The following is an 18849-nucleotide window of genomic DNA, read 5'->3' on the forward strand; positions in this document are numbered from 1 at the left end:
TAAAAAATAAAAATAATAAAAAATAAAAATAAAAAATAAAAGGGAAAAATAAGAAAGAAGAAAAAAACAAAAACAGAAAATAAAATATAATATATATATATATGTTTAAAGTCTATTTCCTAGCAGGAAGTTTTACTCTTCCCGGGCTCTCCACCGCATCCCGCAGAGTTCCCGGGCTGAATCTCCAGCTCCAATTAAACCCTAAATAATCCAGGAGCTATTTCTAGCCCTGCCGAACCTCGGCTCAGAGGGGGCTGCGCTCAACCCCAGATGATGGTTTATTTTTTTCCCACCCCTACCCCCATCCCACAACACACAACCCCCCCCCTTTCACCCTCTACCCCCTTCCATCCCTTTTGGAAGAGCCCGAGAGGGGCAGAGCGGGAGGTGAGAGGAACAAAAACCAACAATTTCTCCGGCATAAAAATGAAACATCAAATTAGTTTGCCTCTGGGCTTCATTTTTCCCCTTCTACATTATAACTAGTTATTGAACTCGCTAGAAGATCTAAAGGCCATTTGTGAGGAGAGAAATTTCAATGGAGTTCCCCCATCAATAACTCCTTGGCAGTGACCTATTGGATCAAGTCAAACAGTTGAGGTGAAATTCAGGTCACGCTGTCTAACCAATATTAAAATGCGCCCACTTTTTAAAAAGCCACTTTCAACGAGATTCGAAGAAAATTGAATTCCTGGGTGGGGTGAGAAGGGGAGGGGGGGGAGGGAGAAAAAAACCAGCCCCACAACCCTCTGCTTTGCATATTTTATTTTATTTTATTTTATTTTATTTTATTTTGCTTTATTTTATTTTGCATATTTTATTTTATTTTACTTTATCTTACTTTATTTATTTTACTTTATTTTACTTTATTTTACTTTATTTTATTTTATTTTATTTTATTTTATTATTTTATTTGACTTTATTTTATTTTATTATACTTTATTTTATTTTCTATTTATTTTGGGGGGAGTGGGATTCTTTGGCACAGTTGAGGGATTCAGCTTTAAAGCGTTAAAAAGAAGGGATAAATATTTACATTATTAGTTTCTTTGAGGCGAGCGAGAAAAATGTGAAGGCTAGGACTTTGGGTGACAGGCTTTGCTTATTAAAATCGTTTTAGGCCGATTCATTACTTTTGCTGACAACAGATTTAAGAAGGGGGGGGGGGGAAAGGACAAAAAAAAATCAATTAAACATTTGCATATGTCTTTGCATAAATTAGACCTCGTCTATTTGCATCAGGAAGGGACAAAAAGGAAAGGTCTTCTTCGCATGTGCTGCTTGCGAGTTGGTGGGGTGGAAGGTGGGGGGGGGGGGTGAAGGATAAAAATTATTAAGATTTAATTAATTAGGGTGTCGCTGCCCATGGCAGAGAGAAGGAGAAATTTTTTTAACAAATTAATTAAATCTCTCTATATTATATAGAGATTGTATATCTATATATCTCTATAGATCTATATTATATAAAAATATAGAGTATAATATATATAATATAGAGCTGTCTATATCTTATATACAATATAGCGATATTTATAGAGAGATGTTTTATCTATTTTAATATATATAAAATACAGATATATTTATTTAATATATATAATATAGAGCAAGATATGTTATATATATAATATAGACCTATTTATAGAGAGCTATTTCTATATATTTATATATATAATATGGATATATTTATATATTATACTCTGTGTTATATATAATAGAGATATTTATTTAATATATATAATATAGAGATATTTATTTAATATATAATATAGAGATATTTCATATATAATATATATTTATTTAATATCTATAATATAAAGATTTTTTAAAATATATATATAATCTATATCTCACACGCAGAGGTGGTTTTGGGGGGTGGGTTTATTTCCCCGCGTTTTAATGAATTTTTATCTCTTTATTAATCCTCCTACCCTCCCCTTAACCGTGCAATAACCACCTCAAACCCAGCAAACTCCCCTCAACCAACCAACCAACCCACCCACCCAACCTCTTCATCCCACCTCCCGCATCCCAAGGAGGCAGAGTTCATCCTCGGCGAGCTTTTCTTCTCCCCCCACCCTCCTCCTTTCCCCCCCCTCTACCCCATCCCCTCTTTTCCTGGCTTTCCCTATTATTATTAAACACGGGATAACAAACCCCCAGTAGATAGGTACTTCATTTTTTGCTGGGAAGCACAGATTGCTAATGGGCCGAGGTACAGGTTACCAAACGGTCAGTATGGTAATAGCCAGCACAATGAATCCGGAGAGACAATGCATACTTATTTTTCTTCAGTACTGTCAAAAAGGCGCTTTGTACTTAAAAAAAACACCCCCCATCCCCTCGCTGGTAACCAGACAGCCCTCGCCCTAGGTAGGAGAAAGAAATCAAGCCAAAAATCACATTTTAACCCCCCCCTTTTTCTTTTTTCCCCTCTTTTTCTCCTTATTTTCCTTAATTTTCCCTTCTTTCTCCCCCCCCTTTTCCCCCCTCCCCTTGTTTTTTCCCCCCTCTCCCTGCCGAGGGGGGTGCGTTTCTCTGGGGTTTTGTCCCTCCCCAAAGTGTTTCTCGCCACGGTTGTGCTGGTGGGGGGACGAGGGATGGAGAGAGCGGTGGGAGGGCTGCTTTATAGACAAAAGAGCCAGATTCTTGTACAACTATTCTTCACACGGCCCCGCAGACTTATTTTACAGAGTGGGAGGGGGGTGTTAAAATAAAAGGAGGGGGAGTTAAATAAATTAAAAATCAAAATACTTCAGCAAAGGGCTGAGTTAAACTCGGGGGAAAAAGCAAAAGGGGGGCACAGATTTATTTAAAAAAAATTAAAAAAGGAAAATAGGGATTTTTTTGGGGGTGTTTTTGAAATTTGGGGGTTTATTTTAATTTTTTTTCTTTTATTTTGGGGGGGTGCACTTGTAAGAAACGCGATGGGAGGGTTGTCTGTCAAACAGAGGGGGGGGGATGAAGGGAGATGGAGAAGCGAGCCCTTCAAAACTAGATATATTGGGGTGGGAATCGGAGGGGTGGGGGGATTGTGAAGTGTGTGTGGGGGGGAGTTGGGGGGGTGCAGACGGTGCAAATAAAGTTGTGTTTCCCTCTTGAGAAAACCAGAGAGTCCAGAACTGCCCAGTTTGTGACCTTGATATTTTTAATTCCTTGATTGCTGCCGGTTTGTTTAATGGTTTTTTTTCCTTTATTTTTTTAAATATATATATATATTTTAATATATTTTTAACCCAGCCAGCACAACCTTAAGAGAACAACCTGTGGATATTTATTTATTCTCCTGGTGCTTATTGAAAACCATATATTCAGAGGAGGATGGGGTGGATGGGGGGGGGGGTAAGGATGTGCGTAGGTAAAAATTACTTTATTAACTCTCCATCTTTATTCAATATTCCCTCAGCCTTGGAATAAAGTTGTTGCATCAGTCTGAACTATAAATGTCAAAGCCCTGCATGAGTCTGAGGTGTTTGGGCAGGATGAAGTATAGCTGGAGAAAAGGAATTTATTGGATATATTTAAATCAATGTTTGGGGTTCAGGAATACATTTCTAGTCATGTTTTTTTTTTCTCTGTATTTTTTGCTCTAAACCCCCCCACCCCACCCCAACCTCGCTGTTCCCATCCCCCCACTTCTCCCCTCGCTCCCTATCCCCGAAACCTCGCTGGGAAGAGCAAGGATTTGACTTTATTTAGGGATTTCTGTGCTTTTTATAGAGGTTTCCATACGCAATCCCGGGATTTACAACTTTAGGAAGGAGCACGGGGCCAGCAATTAGCAAATCACCCAATAAACCCCCCTCCACCCCCCCCACCCCCCCATCCCCCAAAAGAACCCCAATAAAGCGAGAAAACACCCCAACCCATCTCCCAGTGCCCACATAGGTGCGGAACTGGTATCCGAGGGGGGCTCAGCCCCCCCCCCAGTTTGCCCCCCACCTCACCCTCCCCGTCGCCTATATGTACCCTGTAGACTCGAATTTGTGTGAGCGTCTCCCAGTCACAAATTCGTCTCTAGGGGAATATATGGGCGATGCCAGAGCCTTGGAAAGTTCTGCTTTCCTTTAATTGCCAGCGCTCCTAATTAAATCCTCCAAGCCCGCTGATGGCATCTCTCCGAAGGTGCCTTATTCCGAGCGCCAAAGCAGCGCTCGCCGGGGCTTGTTAATACTAATAAATATAATATTAATTATTATTATTATAGTTATAACCCTCCCTCGCTGGGGAGAGCAAGGGTTTTACTTTATATAGCTATTTATATGGCTTTATATATGTTTTTATACCTAATCCCGGGATTTACAACTTTAGGAAGGAGCTGCTTTAGTGTTACTACTTTAATAGCAATAATAATAATTAATATTACTATTAAAGGGGAGGGAAAAAAGGGGATAAGGAGCGGAATGACGGCGCTGATGGGGGTGTGTGTGTGTGTGTAGGGGGGGGTGGTGGTGTGTGTGCGTGTGATAATAATCAAAATATAAATCCCATTATTACTTTTCATCTCCAGAAGAAACAGCAGCCACCGCAAACCCAACTCCCAGCCAAGAGCACAAAGAGCCCCGACCATTTCGCAGTGACTGATTTATGGCGTTTTACAACCCCATAAAAAGCTGTAACAACCAGCCAAAAGCCTTCGACACCGCTGGCACATTTAGTCTAATAAATAAAACATAAACAGTTAACTTTATGTGTCACTTTTATTGTTATCAAGTAAAATATGGCAATGCCCTGCAAGCTATGATTTTCAACTATAATTGTTATCAAGCACGAGGAGGGAATACCCCCACCTCCCTCCCCCTGCCCCTCTCTTTAGGGCGAGATGGAGATTTAAAACAAAAATAGGGGAGGAAAGAAAAGGGGGGGGGGAGAAAAAGCTTTAATTAAGGGAGTTAAAACCCCTCCCAAAATGTTGACACCCTTCAGCATCCCCCCGACCTGGAGGTGGGAGCCATTTTTAAGGCATCCCTGCAGCTTTACCCCCAAAATTATGTGTATATATATATTATGTGGTGTTAGATGTACAGCAGAGCTGGAGCAGGGGGTGAGGGGGGACACAATGCTTAAAGCAAGGGCCCAGCGGCCTGGGAGCGGGGTACAGGGGGTGGGTGCGTTACCTGCAGCACCCAGGGCCGAGGGGAAAGCAGGGTGCTGCAGCCCACCCCCTCTCCCCAAAAGAACAGCCCAACCTCAAAACACACCCCCCCCCTCCATCCTGCTCCCCAAAGGTCGGGGTTAAGGAAAGGCAGGGTGCTTTGGGGTGCAAAGGGGAGGTTGGGGGGGTGTCCCCGCTGCCTGTGGAGGGGAGGGGGGGAGCAGCCCCCAGTCTCGCCCTGCCCGTGCCGCTGGTTGTAGGCAGGAGAGGGCGAAGCTGGGATTTGAGGAAGGGTCAGCAGTGGATGTGAGCAGCCCCCTCCTCCACCCCTCCCCCAATCTTCCAGGTAATTTAGCACACCCACCCCCCCAAAAAAAAATATGTAAAGGTGCTGATGGTGTTTAACCCTCTCCACTCTGGAATGGGGGTCTGGGCTGCGGGGGAGAGGGGGGAACAACCCCCCCGGCGGTGTCCCCAACCTGCCCTGTCCCCTTTCCAGTACTGGGGAGGGGGTGGATGGGTGTGGAGGAGATGTTGCCCCGGGTAGAGTTTGGGGGGGGGGTCTGAAAGGTCATTGCAGCTGGGGAGGGGAAGGGGAACACGCTCACATTCACGCACTCACACTCAGATACACACACCAAGGGCGGATGGGAGCGGGGGTGGGGGGTGGGGAAGGGAGAAATGGGGTGTGTGAGTGGGGGAACTGCTCATTGTTCCCATCTCAGATCTGGGGGGGGATGCCCAGTACCCCCCAACATCCCCATCCCCCCCTCTCCCCCCACCCCCCAAGGGGTGTGCGTGCGCGCGCGCGTCCCATTGTGTGCACACACACCCCCCCCCGCCCCTTCCCCATCATCCCCATCATCCCCATCATCCTCAACCCACCCAAAGGGGGGGGGGGAATAACCCCAAACCCCACCACCACCACCAACCACCCCGTACCGAAGCGCATCATCTCCCTTGCTCTCCCCTCGTACCCACTCCCACTCCTACGTCCCCCCCCCCATAATTTGGGTACATTTTGCAGAAGCTTTTGGTTCCTTATCCGGGGACTGGGCTGCCGGGTGTGATTGGCCGGGGATGTCACATGGTGAAAGTAACTTTACGGGGTCGCCAGCTAGTAGGAGGGCTTTATGGAGCAGAAAAACGACAAAGCGAGAAAAATTATTTTCCACTCCAGAAATTAATGATCATGAGCTCTTATTTGATGGACTCTAACTACATCGATCCGAAATTTCCTCCATGCGAGGAATATTCGCAAAATAATTACATCCCAGACCACAGTCCGGAATATTATAGCCGGACAAGGGAGTCCAGCTACCAGCATCACCATCAAGAGCTGTACCCAGTGCCACGACCCTCCTTCCCCGACCGCCCGTTCAGCTGCGGGGGTCTCCAAGCTCCCGGCAACCCGGCCGCGCTCCAAAGGGGACACGGGCAAACTCCAGGAGGCCAACACCTCTCAGAGAAAGCACAGCAGCTCTGCGAGCAGGCTGCTCTATCCACCTCCTCCACCACTCCTTCCCCAGCCCCTCCAGCCTGCAACCAGCCAAACCCCGACCATCCCAACAGCACAGCTTCCAAACAGCCCATAGTCTATCCCTGGATGAAAAAAATCCACGTCAGTACTGGTATGCAACTTTTATTTTCCTCTTCTGTCTCTCCGCTCCCTTATTTTCACACCATGCTCGCTCCCTCTCGCCTCTCCCCTCTCTCTCTCTCTCTCCCTCTCTCTCCTCTCTATTTCCTTTTTCTTTTTTTTTTTTATTTCCTTCCCTTCCATGAGAGTCTTTGGGTTAGCACAATTGAACTGGATTTACGACTCCGAATGGGTAATTACACCCACCATAAATTTTATAGCCGAGCTACTGTGGGCAGCCTCAGCCATGTGGCTCGTTCTGTTATGTATGTGTGAAACTCCGAAAGCTTTGTAAGGGGTGCATAAATAATTCAGTCTTTTGAGCCAGGGAAACCCCTTCCTATTAGAATAGAAACTCTTGAGCTGCCCAAAGTTCTTTATTACCTATTTAGCCTATTACTTCCCCCCCCCCCCACCAACCCACCCCCTCCCCGGCTCCTCCAGTCGCCTCTCCCGACCCTCTCTCCATCCACGCTGATTTTCCTTGTGTGTGTTTTTTTTTTTTGTTTTGGTTTGGTTTTTTTGGTTGTTTTGGGTTTTGTGGTTTGGGTTTTTTTTTCTCCTTTCCTTTCTTATTTTTTTCTTTGTTTGTTTTTGCTTTTTTTTTTTGTTTGGGTTTTTTTTTACGTTGTGGGGTTTTTTTTTTGTTTTATTTTTGTTTTGTGGGTTGGTTTTTGGTTTGGGTTGGGGTTTGGTTTGTGGTTTGGTTTGGGTTTTGGTTTTGTTTTGGTTTATGGTTTGGTTTGTTTTTTGGTTGGTTTATGGTTTGGTTTGGGTTTTGGTTTGGTTTATGGTTTGATTTACGGTTTGGGGTTGGTTTTTTTTTTTTTTGGTTTGGTTTTTGGTTTGATTTATGGTTTGGTTTGGTTTTGGTTTTTGGTTTTTTTTTTGTGTTTTGTTTTTTTTTTTGTTTTCCTTCCCCTCCTTTCCAGTGAATCCCAATTACAATGGAGGCGAACCCAAGAGATCCAGGACAGCCTACACCAGGCAGCAGGTTTTGGAGCTGGAGAAGGAGTTTCACTATAACAGGTACCTGACCCGGCGGCGGCGCATCGAGATCGCCCACTCGCTTTGCCTCTCGGAGCGACAGATCAAAATCTGGTTTCAGAACCGGAGGATGAAATGGAAAAAAGACCACAGGCTGCCCAACACCAAAGTCCGGGCGGCCGCGGCCGCGGTTCCCAGCGCCTCCACCGCCCCCGCCGCCCCGGCGAACACGGCCGCGGGCGAGGAGCTGCCCTCCGCCGCCGCGCAGGACCCGCGCACGGAGGATATCACCAGGTTATAAACAACCCCCCTCGCCTCCTCCCCAGACCCGCACACAAATGACTCTGGATTATTTATAGAATCTAATATATATATATATATATATATTTTGGTTCTTTCCCCCCACCCCGTCCCTTCCCCTTTCCCCTCGTAGTTTTCCTTTTATTATTATTATTATAATAATTATTATTATTATTGAATTTTTTTTCCTCTCCTGTGCGTATTAAAACAACAATGGGTGTCCCCCCCAAGACCACGGGCTTTAGATGCATGTCAGATAGCATGAGGCCAGGTGTCCGTACCTGCAGGGTTTTTTTAACGCCATTTCAGGGGTTTATTTATTTTTTAAAGCCGGGGAAGGGATGGGGAGGGTGGGGGGAGGCAGAGGGGGAAATGTTCTGCTGGGTGAAATTAATGGAGAAATGGTGATATTGAAGGGGAATAAACAAGCAGCTAAAATATATATCATTAAAAAGGGGGGTGAATGTGGGGTTTACTTCCTCCCCCTCCCCTATTACAAACGCACAATGAGAGACGAAGTTCTTTTGTGGCAATGTGGGGAGAGGGGAAAAGCTTAAAAAATTATATATAAATCAGGATTTGGGGGTGGAGGGTGGTGGTGGGGGGGAGAGGGAGGCAAACAAAAAGCAGCCAGCAAACAGCACACGAGGGTGGATGAGTCTGTGCTGAGAAAACGAGAAGGGGTTGGGGGGGGAGGAAAGGGGGGGGGAGAGGGAGAGGGAGAGGAAGAGTGGCTTATTTAAGAGATAAAAAAAAGAGGGTAAAATCAAAGCAGAAGGAGGTTTTGCAGAGTCGGTAGCTAGGGGATTTTTTGTCGTGGTTATTTGTGTTTTTCGGGCTGATTTTACCTGCTCATTGTAAACTTGCAATAAAGAGTTTTAGTGTGTACGTGAGAGTCCCAGTGTTCAATAAACCAGTCAGTGTGAATTAGTTTTACTTTTATGTCTGGTGACTTCTTTTATCCTCCCCCCCCTCCACCACCACCACCACTACCCCCGTATTCCCCCCTCCTCTCCAGCTCCCCGCAAACCCGCCCCAAAATAATAATAATAAGGCTCATAAAACGCTGGGACGATGTGCAATGGATCCCATGTGCACCGCTTGCTGCTTAAGTTAAGTTTAAGCAAAGCTAAAGCCAACTCTCCCCGCTCCAGATTTTTTTATGACATCACGACGTGGCCGGTGACTTTAAAATCTCTGACCCTGTAAATATTGGGAGGGGGGGAAGGTGAAAAATAATAATAATTAATAATATTTTTTTAAAAATGGGAGAGAAATCTGCTTTTCAGACAAATGCTGCGGATTTGGGGCTTAGTTTCCAGCCATGCCTCTTCATTTTCTACCCATCCCACCCCCTAAAAAAAAAATATATAAAAATATATATATAAAATTAAAAATTGCCCCTTTTTAGCTCCTTGCAAAGCTTGGAAATTTTTCTCTTTTATTTTCTTCCCCCCCCCTCCCTCCTCGTGTTGTGTTGGGCTTGGTTATTTTTAATTTATTACTGTTAATATTATTTATTATCATTATTAGTCTTCTCTCTGGTTGTTGTGGCGCGCTCGTGTCGACTCGCTCAAGCCAAAGGGTCATATTGGATTTTGCCAGGCAATGAAAAGGCTGTTAAATAATAATAATAATAATAATAATAATAATAATAATAATAATAATAATAATAATAATAATAATAATAATAATAATAATAATAATAGCACTAACAATAACGAGGATACTGGTAGTAATAGCGCTAATAACTGTAATTCATTGCTCCTGGCCTTTGGAGGCAGCAAATTAGCAGCAGGGGGGGGATTTTAAGGAAAAACCTGGGGGTTCCATGTGTGTGTCTGTGTGTCCCGGTGCGGGGTGGCTGTGTTTGCCTGGTAGGGCAGGGAAAGGGGTGCTTGGGGGGGGGCTGGAGGTGAGTCCCTTCCCCTTATTTTATTATATTTTTAGGCCTTGGCTTTGGGAAGTTTGGTGCTTAAAAATCCCAGTGGCAGGGGGGAAAATCCCAGTGGCAAGGGGAGAAAATCCCAGTGGCAAGGGGAGAAATCCCAGTGGCAGGGGGGAAAATCCCAGTGGCAGGGGGAAAAATCCCAGTGGCAAGGGGAAAAATCCCAGTGGCAGGGAACTGGGAGAGGGAGGCCTGCTCCAAGCGTTCCCTCTCCACCCAGCCAAACCCCGGGACCCTGAGTTACAGCAGAGGGGGCTCCCCAGCACCTTGATTTCGGTGTTATTCTCGCCTCTGGTGCTGGGCTCTGTCCCCCCTCTCTCCCCAGCATCGATTTAAGCTGTCATGAAACAAATCACGGCCTCAAACCCCTTTGTGGGGACGTGGATCTGGAGGGGGAGAAGGTTTTCCTTCATCCTGGGGACTTTATATCTAAAGCCCATCAGCTTATATTTTTTTTCCCCTTCCCTTTTTCCTTTTTTCCCCCCTTTTCCCCCCCCTTTCCATCCCCTGCTTTAGCGATCTTAATATAAGGGTGAAGCTGTTGAGATAAAACATCGAGAGACAGTGGAACCGCTGCTCCTCTTTAAACCTTTCCTCCCCAGAGCAGGGAAAGGTGTTGGGAACCAGTTGGGATTTGGGGTTTTGGGTTTTATTTTGTCCCCAAAGGGAGATCCCAGTTAGCACAGTTGAAGGCAGATAAAACCCAGCCCTAGGGGAAATATATATATATATAAATTAAAATTAAATCACTATGTGATGAGTAAACAGCACCCAAAGCTCGGGCCACCCTGGGGATTTTTAGTGTCTTCTTATATAGGGAAGAAATCAAAGGAGGAAGGAGGGAAATGGGGGGTTGGGGGGGCATCGGGGAGGGAGAAAAGGAGGTTTAATGCAGGAAAAAGCGAGAGATCGGCAGGGAAAACACAGCCCCGGGTGCTGGGAGGTGGGTGCCCTCCCCTCCTCCCCTCCCAGTGCCACAAAGTTGAGGCAGGGCAGCACTCCCCCCCGCCCCCCAAATCTCCCCTCGGGGATGGGGAGCAGAGCTGGGGCATCTGCACGGCTGCAGGCTGGGCTGGAGCCAAGAGGAGGAGGAGGAGGGTGGGGAGGAAGGACTGTGGCTCCAAGTTGGATTTCTCCCCCTTTTTTTGTTTGTTATTTGGTGGTGGTGTTGGGGGGGGATGTTGGAGTTTGGAGCTGTAGGTTGGTGGGGTTTGGTTGCTGGGGGGGTGTTTGGGGGGGGTGGGCTGTACCCCCTTGTCCAGGCTGGGTGTATTCCGTGGAGGATGTGTGTGTGTGTGTGTGTGTTTGTGTGTGTCCTGGGGATGGGACCCGAGGATAGCAGGTCCTTTGGGTGCCAGGGACATCAACCAGGGGGGTGGGGTGCTGCCCACGGCGGGGGTCCTCACCCAGCATCTCCCTCAGCCTTGGCCGTGACACAACTGGGAATACGGAGGGAGAGTGGAGATGCCCGGTGTTACCGGGGGAGGGGGGGAAAAGGGGGTCGGGAGAAAGAACTAGGGGGGAGAAAAAGGAGAAATAAAGGGGGAAAATAATTTTTAAAAAGGAGGAAAATTAAAAGGGGGGGAAAGGAAAAAAGGGGAGGGAAAAAAAAAGGCCAAAAAAAGGCAAACAGCCCGAGCCACGGTCCCTTTTTAGCCTCTTGACGCCTCCATGTAGAGAGGCTGAAAGAAAACTTTATTGAAGTTCGGGTAAACGGCAACCCCGGGTTCATGGAAAGGGCAACTTTTCTGTGCCAGCAGCTCCACTGGAGCCGAGCAAGCTGACCCCGGAGCCCTCCTGACCCGCTGCCTCTCCCAGCGTTGTACCTTCTGTGTCTGCGGACACAGATTTAGAGGCACCATCGCTGTTGAGAGGCTTTGTAGGTTTTACCATAGTAATGGGGGGGTTGGTGGTGGTGGTGGGGGGGGCTGGGGCAGATGTGATGCGTGTTATGGCATTGTTTCCTCGCCAAAATAACCCGGGAGAAAAGGGGGAGAGAAGGGTGAAGTGGCGGCCAAACTTCTCTCCCCTCTTTTCCTTCAGAGATGCTCTCTACATCCCGGCTGGTCCAGGAGAGCTCCCAGCCACGTAAGTAACCCCCACTTCGGAAAAAAGGAATAAAAAATGAATTTAAAAGGCCTAAAAAGATTATTATTACTATTATTTGTATTATTACTATTATTATTACTACTATTATTGTTATTATTATTATTGCCTCGAAAGCAGAGCAAAAAGGAGCCCTTGAAAGTTTGGGAGGTGTGGGGATGAAAATCAGGATGCAGATGGGAGCGGAGGAGCGGTGATGTGGGGAGGGGAAAAGGGGATGAAGGAGATTTGGTTGTGGGCAGCGATGTAAAATAACCCCGGGTTTCTCCAGCGGGAAGGAGCCAGCGGGACAGCCGGACAGACAGACAGAGGGATGAAGGAAGAAATAGTCCCCCTGAGGCAGCAGAGCTGGCTCATCCCTGGGATATACATCCCAAACCTGGCACCTATAGATGTGGCTGCAGGAGGTGCTCCCCCCCGCACCCCCTCACATCCCCTCTTCTTCCTCCCCCCTCCCCGGCTGCTGCATTGTTCAGCGCTCGGATAATTCGCTTTACTTTGATTATTGGGCTATAAAACTCCCAGCAACAACGTGTTTCGGGAGGCTCAAATTAACATCTGAGGCCAGGGCTATATTCCCCCCAACACCCCCCCTCCAAGCCCCCCCCCATCCTTCCCTTTTATGTTCTTCGGGTCCAATTTGTTTTGAAGTTCCCTGATAAGTTTTTACCGGTTCCTTTCGCAGCTCGGTCTTTAGTTTATGTTGTGGGTTGGGTTTTGGGGGGGTTTTCTCCCCCCTCCCCCCTTCCCTTTAAGTAGCTTCTCTCAGGCCCCGGGTTTAAGGGGCTGCAAAGTGGGTTTACCAAGGGCTTAAGTGGCAATAAAAGGGTAGGGGGGCTTGGGTGGGGGGGGGAAGGGAGAGGAAGCCTTTGTATCCAAAGTCTGCGAGGAAGGGTAACCCCTCTTCAGGCTGAGAAAATTACCTTCCTGTATTGCCTGTTAGGAAAAGGGGGGTGAGGAGGGGGGGGGGGGAAGGAAAATAACAGCTCCAGAGATGCTCTGGGGAGATAACTGCAGGCGGGAGAGGGTCCTCAGCATCACTTGGGTGAGAAGTTTGGGGGGTTTATTCTTCCCGCAGTGGAAAGGCATCATTCCCTGCTCCTCCTTACCCCTCCTTTTTTTCTCTTCCCCCCCCCTCTTTCTTTATTTTTGGGGGGTGTGTGTGGTGATGGTGGTGGTGGTGGTGATGGTGTTGCTGCCCCAGGGTTCTCCTGTTGAGCCGTTAACGCGGCACCGCGGCTCCTTCCAGCAATTTCCTTCATCCCCTCTCAGGCTGGAAACCTTCTCTCGCCGCCGTTAATTGGAATTAAAAGCCCAACCACGCACCCGGGGTTAAACGGGTGAGTTACCGGCTCGCCCCGGACCTGACAGCACCTCCGACGTGCAACTTTTATTTATCGAGCTTCTCCTATATCATTGCCCAGGGATGCACTTTGATGTACTCCCTAATCCGCCGCCGTGATTCATTTTGATGGGCAAGGTACCAGGATAAACATTTTTGGGGAGGGTTGATTTTTTTTCCCTCTTTTCCCCTTATTTTATATTTTATATATATATTTTTTCCCCCTCCTTTTCCCCCCCCTCTGGCACTGAAAAACTGGGATTTCCTTCCCAAACCCCCACCAGCCGCCGTGGGGATGCTGTTGGCAATTTTCCCCCCCTCACCTTTTTCCTGCTTTATTTGCCAGCAACCGGATTCTTTCATATCTATTTATTTATTTCCCGGGGGAGGAAGAAAAAAAAAAATCAAGAGTCTTGATGATATTTTAAGAGGGGATTTTTTTTTTCCCCCACCCCGGGGAAAAAAAATAGATGGGTATGGGACAAGCTCCATGCTTCTGGTGAGCAGAAGAAATAATAGGTAAATAAATAAATCCTCCTTTCCTGTTGTGGGAATTAAATGCCGCTTTAGAAATGATTAACTTCTCCTCTTCTCTCTTTTTTTTTCTTCTTCCCCCCCCTCTCTCATGTCTTAATTAACATTTTTCCCCTTGCTCTCTAATCCAACATATGTACCGCATAATATCCCGAGCCCTGGAATGGGGAAGCTGGGATGCAGCAGAGGGGAGAGGTGGGACCGCTCGCTGCCTCGGGAGGGATATTTAGCAGCATCCCTCCCCCCCAAAAAAATTGGGATTTTAATTTTTTTTATTTATATATATTTTTTCTCCTGTTTTCGCCTTCTTTCCGAGGAGTTTGCTGCTCCGGTGACACTTCTTTAATCCCTTTGCCCTTCCTCCGAGGAAGAGGATGGGGCTCACCCCCCGCCCCCCTCTTCTCCCAGCTCAGGAGCATCAGGGGTAAATAATAAAGAATTCCTCCCCCCCCCCCTTTTTTTATTTCTCCCTCCGGGGGTGTCAGGAGGTTTGGGGCAAAATATTTCTCCAAATTAATTTAGTTTTATTAATTATTGAGGGTTTTTTTTGGGGGGGTTGTGTGTGCATTTATTTCCACTGCCTTTTCTGACAGCTGCCACTCAAAGCCAGTCCCATCCCTGGGTGGGGTGGGATGTTGGGGGGGGGCACACACACATTCTTGTTGCCCCCTCCTCCTCCTCCCTTCCCCGCCTTATTCCGGGGGAATTAAGGGCAAAAAAGACCCCAAATCCCCTTTTCCTCGGCAGGAACCGGCAATTTGGGGGAGAAACAGCAAAATATCCCGAAAGGGATGGAGCGCTCCAATAAAAAGCAGCCTGGAGCAAGTCCCCCCCCAACCCGTGTGTGTCCCCCAACCCATATATCGTGTCCCCCCCCCAATTTTTAGCACTGGTGGGAAACAAGAGTTAATTTATGACCAGAGCATCCCCCCTCCAACAACCCTTCTCCTCTCGCCAAGATGCTGCTGCTACTCCACCTTCACCTCCCCACCTCCATCCCTCCTCTGCCCCCTCCTTAGGAGCGGCCCCCCCCCTTCAATTTCTTCCCAATTAATCCCCTGATTACGCAATCAGGAACTTAAACAAGCTGAAAGCGCTTCGCCAGCCGGGGATCCGAGGAGGGTTGATTAGTATTTATTTACTTTTAATGAGTAAACAGGCAGATTAAAGCCTCCTGCTCCCACCCCCCACGCCAGCCCCCCCCCGGAATTAAACCCGCAGAGGTGAGTTTGGAGGCAGATTCTCCAAAAATGCGTTTATTTCGGGTTTTTTTCCCCTTCAAAAGTGGCTTTTTGGGGCTGTTTTTAGCCAGGGACAGAGGGATTTCTTCCTTTGCAGAGCCAGTGTGGGCAGGCAGAGAGATGCACTTATAATTGTCGTTTATAATTACACACACCTAGACGGGAGGGGTAAGAGCAGGGACACCCACGCGTGTCCCCGCGCAGGTAACGCCCCGACACGCGGGTATCTGCGCGGGGCCGACCCCCACCGCTTGTCTTCAGCACCTGAAATTCCAAAGAGCTGCTCCAGGCTGCTCCGTCCTCGCTTAAAGCCTCAGGGTAACCCCAGCCCTTGAATACCCCCCTTCTAGTCCCCTTTTATTCCTTTTTTAATCCTGTTTTACTTCTACTTTACTCCTATTTTATTCTTATTTTATTCAAACTTTATTCCTACTTTACTCCTATTTTATCCCTACTTCTATTTCATTCGGATTTTATTCCTATTTTATTCTTTCTTTAATTCCTATTTTACTCCTAGTTTATCCCTATTTTACTCCTACTTTTTTCCTACTTTACTCCTACTTTATCCCTACTTTACTCATATTTTACTCCTATATTCCTCCTAATGTATTGCTATTTTATTCCCCCTTTACTCCTATGTTACACTTATTCTATCCCTATTTTACTCCTGTATTTTATTCTTACTTTATTCCTCCTTTAACACCATTTTACTCCTGTTTTGCTCCTATTTTCTTCCTATTTTACTCCTCTGTTACTCCTACTTTACTCCCGTTTTCTTCCCACCCCCAGCTTTATTCTTGGAGGTCCTTTGGCGAAGGATGGGGGGGTGGGAAGAACAAACCTAAAACTAAATCACTGCCCCCCCCAACCACTCCGCACCCCCCAGCACCCCTGAGACACCCCCCCCCTCCAAAGGGTTTACTCCAGGTCACAACCCCGGCTCCGGCCAGGGGGACAAAGGGGTTTAAAGGTTTATTGGGGGGGGGGGGTGGGGGTGATGTAGGGGGGGTGTCTGAGTTTGGGGGGCAGGTTGAGGTGATGGTGCTGCCCCCAAAAATCGGGGGGAGGGGAGAGGTTAGGACGGGGGGGGATTTATTATTATTATTATTATTATTATTATTATTATTATTATTATTATTATTATTATTATTATTATTATTATTATTATTATTATTATTATTATTATTATTATTATTAAACTGGTTCGGATGGTTCCCAGCCCCTGATCCAGCTGAAGAAGGGCAGGGTAGGGAGGGGGCTGGGGGGGTGTGTGTGTATAAATCAACGCAGCCTCAACCTTCTCCTGGATGTTTAACCCCCCCTCCCTTCATCCCTCCCCCCCAACCCCCAATTTCGGGGGGAATTTTAATTGCAGCCGGGAAATGGGTTTATTACCCCTGCCAGAGCAGGGAGTGGCCGCCCCCTCCCCCCCCCCCCCCTTCTCCCACCTCTTTTAACTTGATTTTTCCCCCTCGCAAACTTCTTATAGGGGGGAAAGTCTGGAGAAGCTCAGTTTAGTTTAATTAGTTAATTAGATTTCACTTAATCCCGCCTGGGTTAGGAATAAACGAAATGAAATAAGATGAGAGAAAATAAAATAGGACGGAATGGAAAAATGAATTAAAAGAAATAATTCAAAATAAAATCAGGAAAATAAACAAATCAACGTTAAAATGAAATAAATAAAATAGAAAATTAAATCGCTAAAGTGGAAAAGAAAAGGAAATAAAATAGGAACATAAAAGAAATAAAATAAATAAACATTTAGAGTGAAATAACTAATAAATTAGAATAAAATATATTAAAATAAAATAAGGTAAAATACCCAGGCAATGCCTGGATGAGGCTTGACTACACCAAGCAAGTTAAATAATAATAATAATAATAATAATAATAATAATAATAATAATAGTAGAAGAGTTTAATGCCTGGGGAGGGGAGATGGTCGATGTTTTCCCAATTGGGGTTCAGAGATAACGAATTAAATCACTTCATCACTTCAAGAGCATCTTTAATTATTAGAAATATTTATTAACAGTAACACACCGGGCATTTCCCCAGCGTAATTACACAGGGAACTAATTAGCCACGTGATCCTGCAGCTGTAAAGATGGGGGTGTGGGGATCTTTATGTCGCGATATCCCCCGATACACACAGGAACCCAACTTCTTCCTCCAGCATCCTCTGCATCCAGCCACCCCCCCATCGCTCGAGGGGGGGCTGGAAAGGGGAATAATCAGTGAATTCCCAAAATATTTCCCCCTTTGGGACTTTTTTAGAGTTGATTCCTGATTTTTTTCCCTGCTTTTTATGCCCCCCCATCCCCAAAATTCCCAGTAAGGACCCCTCCCCACCTGGAATGACCCCCAATTCCGAAGGGAATTTAAATGGGGAGGAGAATCCAGAAGGAGAAATGAAGAGCTGTAGGAGGGGAGAGGGGTTCTCACGCCCCTCTGCAAATTTAGGGGGCTGATTTATTTGGGGGGGGGGGATAAATAAGTCAGAGCCCTAAAAGTCACCCCCCTCTTATTTTTTTCCCTGGAGCAGGGATTTAAACCGGCTGGAGAGCATCTTCCCGGGAGGAAAGTTGGGGTCTTTCCCCTTTTCTCTCCTTATCTGTGTAGATAAAGGGGGGGGGGGGGGAATGTGTGTGCCACCCCCCCCAGGCAAGGGTGAGGGGCAGAGAGAGCCCCTGGCTGCAGCGTGGGGCTGGGGGTACACGTGGAGGGGGCCTGGGCTGCGGTAGGAGGGGATGCAGGGCTGGAGTGATGGAGTTTTGGGGTACCCAGATGTGGGGGGGTGGCCAGATGTGGGGTGTGGATGGGGGAATCAGTCCTGGTGTGGGTGCTGTGATGGGGAGGGGGTGTCCGGGTGTGGGTGCTGATGTGAAGGGGTGTGTGGGTGTGGGGTGCTGCTGTTTGAGGGTGCTTAGATGTGGGGTGCTGGCCTGCCTGGCTGTCCAGATGTGGGGGTTATCAAGGATGTACAAATGTGTGTGTGGGGGGTGTCACTGAGGATGTACAAATGTGGGGGGGTCACCGAGGAGGCCCAGATGGGGGGTTCACTGAGGATGTACAGATGTGGGGGGGTCACTGAGGAGGCCCAGATGGGGGGTGTCACTGAGGATGTACAAATGTGGGGGGGTCACTGAGGAGGCCCAGATGTGGGGGGGGTCACTGAGGATGTACAGATGTGGGGTCCTGCCTTACGATGCTGCCCAGAAACGGGCGACCCCCTTGGGATGGGGACATGTCCCCCTGTGATGTCATCCAGGTGTGGGGCGCTGCTGGGATACAGGGTACCACCTCAGGGAGGGGGGTACCAACTGCCACCACCCATACCCAGCCGTGGGTGCTGCCCAGCCGCCGGGTACCACCCCACCTCTCCCCCCATCACCCCCCAGCACCCACCCACCATCAGCCTGGCGGTGCCGGGTGCCTGTCCAGCTGCCCTGGGGGGTGCCCATGTGTGACCCCCCCATGTCACGCTGGGGCTGGGGCTGGGGCCGGTGTCCCCCCCCGGTCTGTTCCGCCCTGTGAAGTGGGGAATCCCTTGAAGAGGCTTCACGCTGGAGTCTGGCAGCGCCGAGCTGTAAATCCAACTGCTTTATAGCCCTGGCAGCAGATGTTTTAAAGCCCGTTTCCCCCCCCCTTCACCGC

The 18849-nt window shown here is 47.5% G+C and overlaps 1 protein-coding gene across 1 annotated transcript; it reads left to right on the forward strand.

Annotated features, from left to right (window-relative positions):
- Positions 1–6179: 6179 nt before the first annotated feature.
- Positions 6180–8019, forward strand: HOXC4 (homeobox C4; the record flags this gene model as incomplete). Its single annotated transcript, XM_084277396.1, has 2 exons — positions 6180–6723; positions 7664–8019. The coding sequence occupies 2 exons, from the start codon at positions 6180–6182 to the stop codon at positions 8017–8019; spliced, it is 900 nt and encodes a 299-aa protein (XP_084133522.1).
- Between the last annotated feature and the right edge of the window lie 10830 nt (positions 8020–18849).

The sequence above is a fragment of the Gallinula chloropus genome (assembly GCF_964237585.1).
Source record: "Gallinula chloropus genome assembly, chromosome: 31".
In the NCBI taxonomy this organism is placed as follows: Eukaryota; Metazoa; Chordata; class Aves; order Gruiformes; family Rallidae; genus Gallinula; species Gallinula chloropus.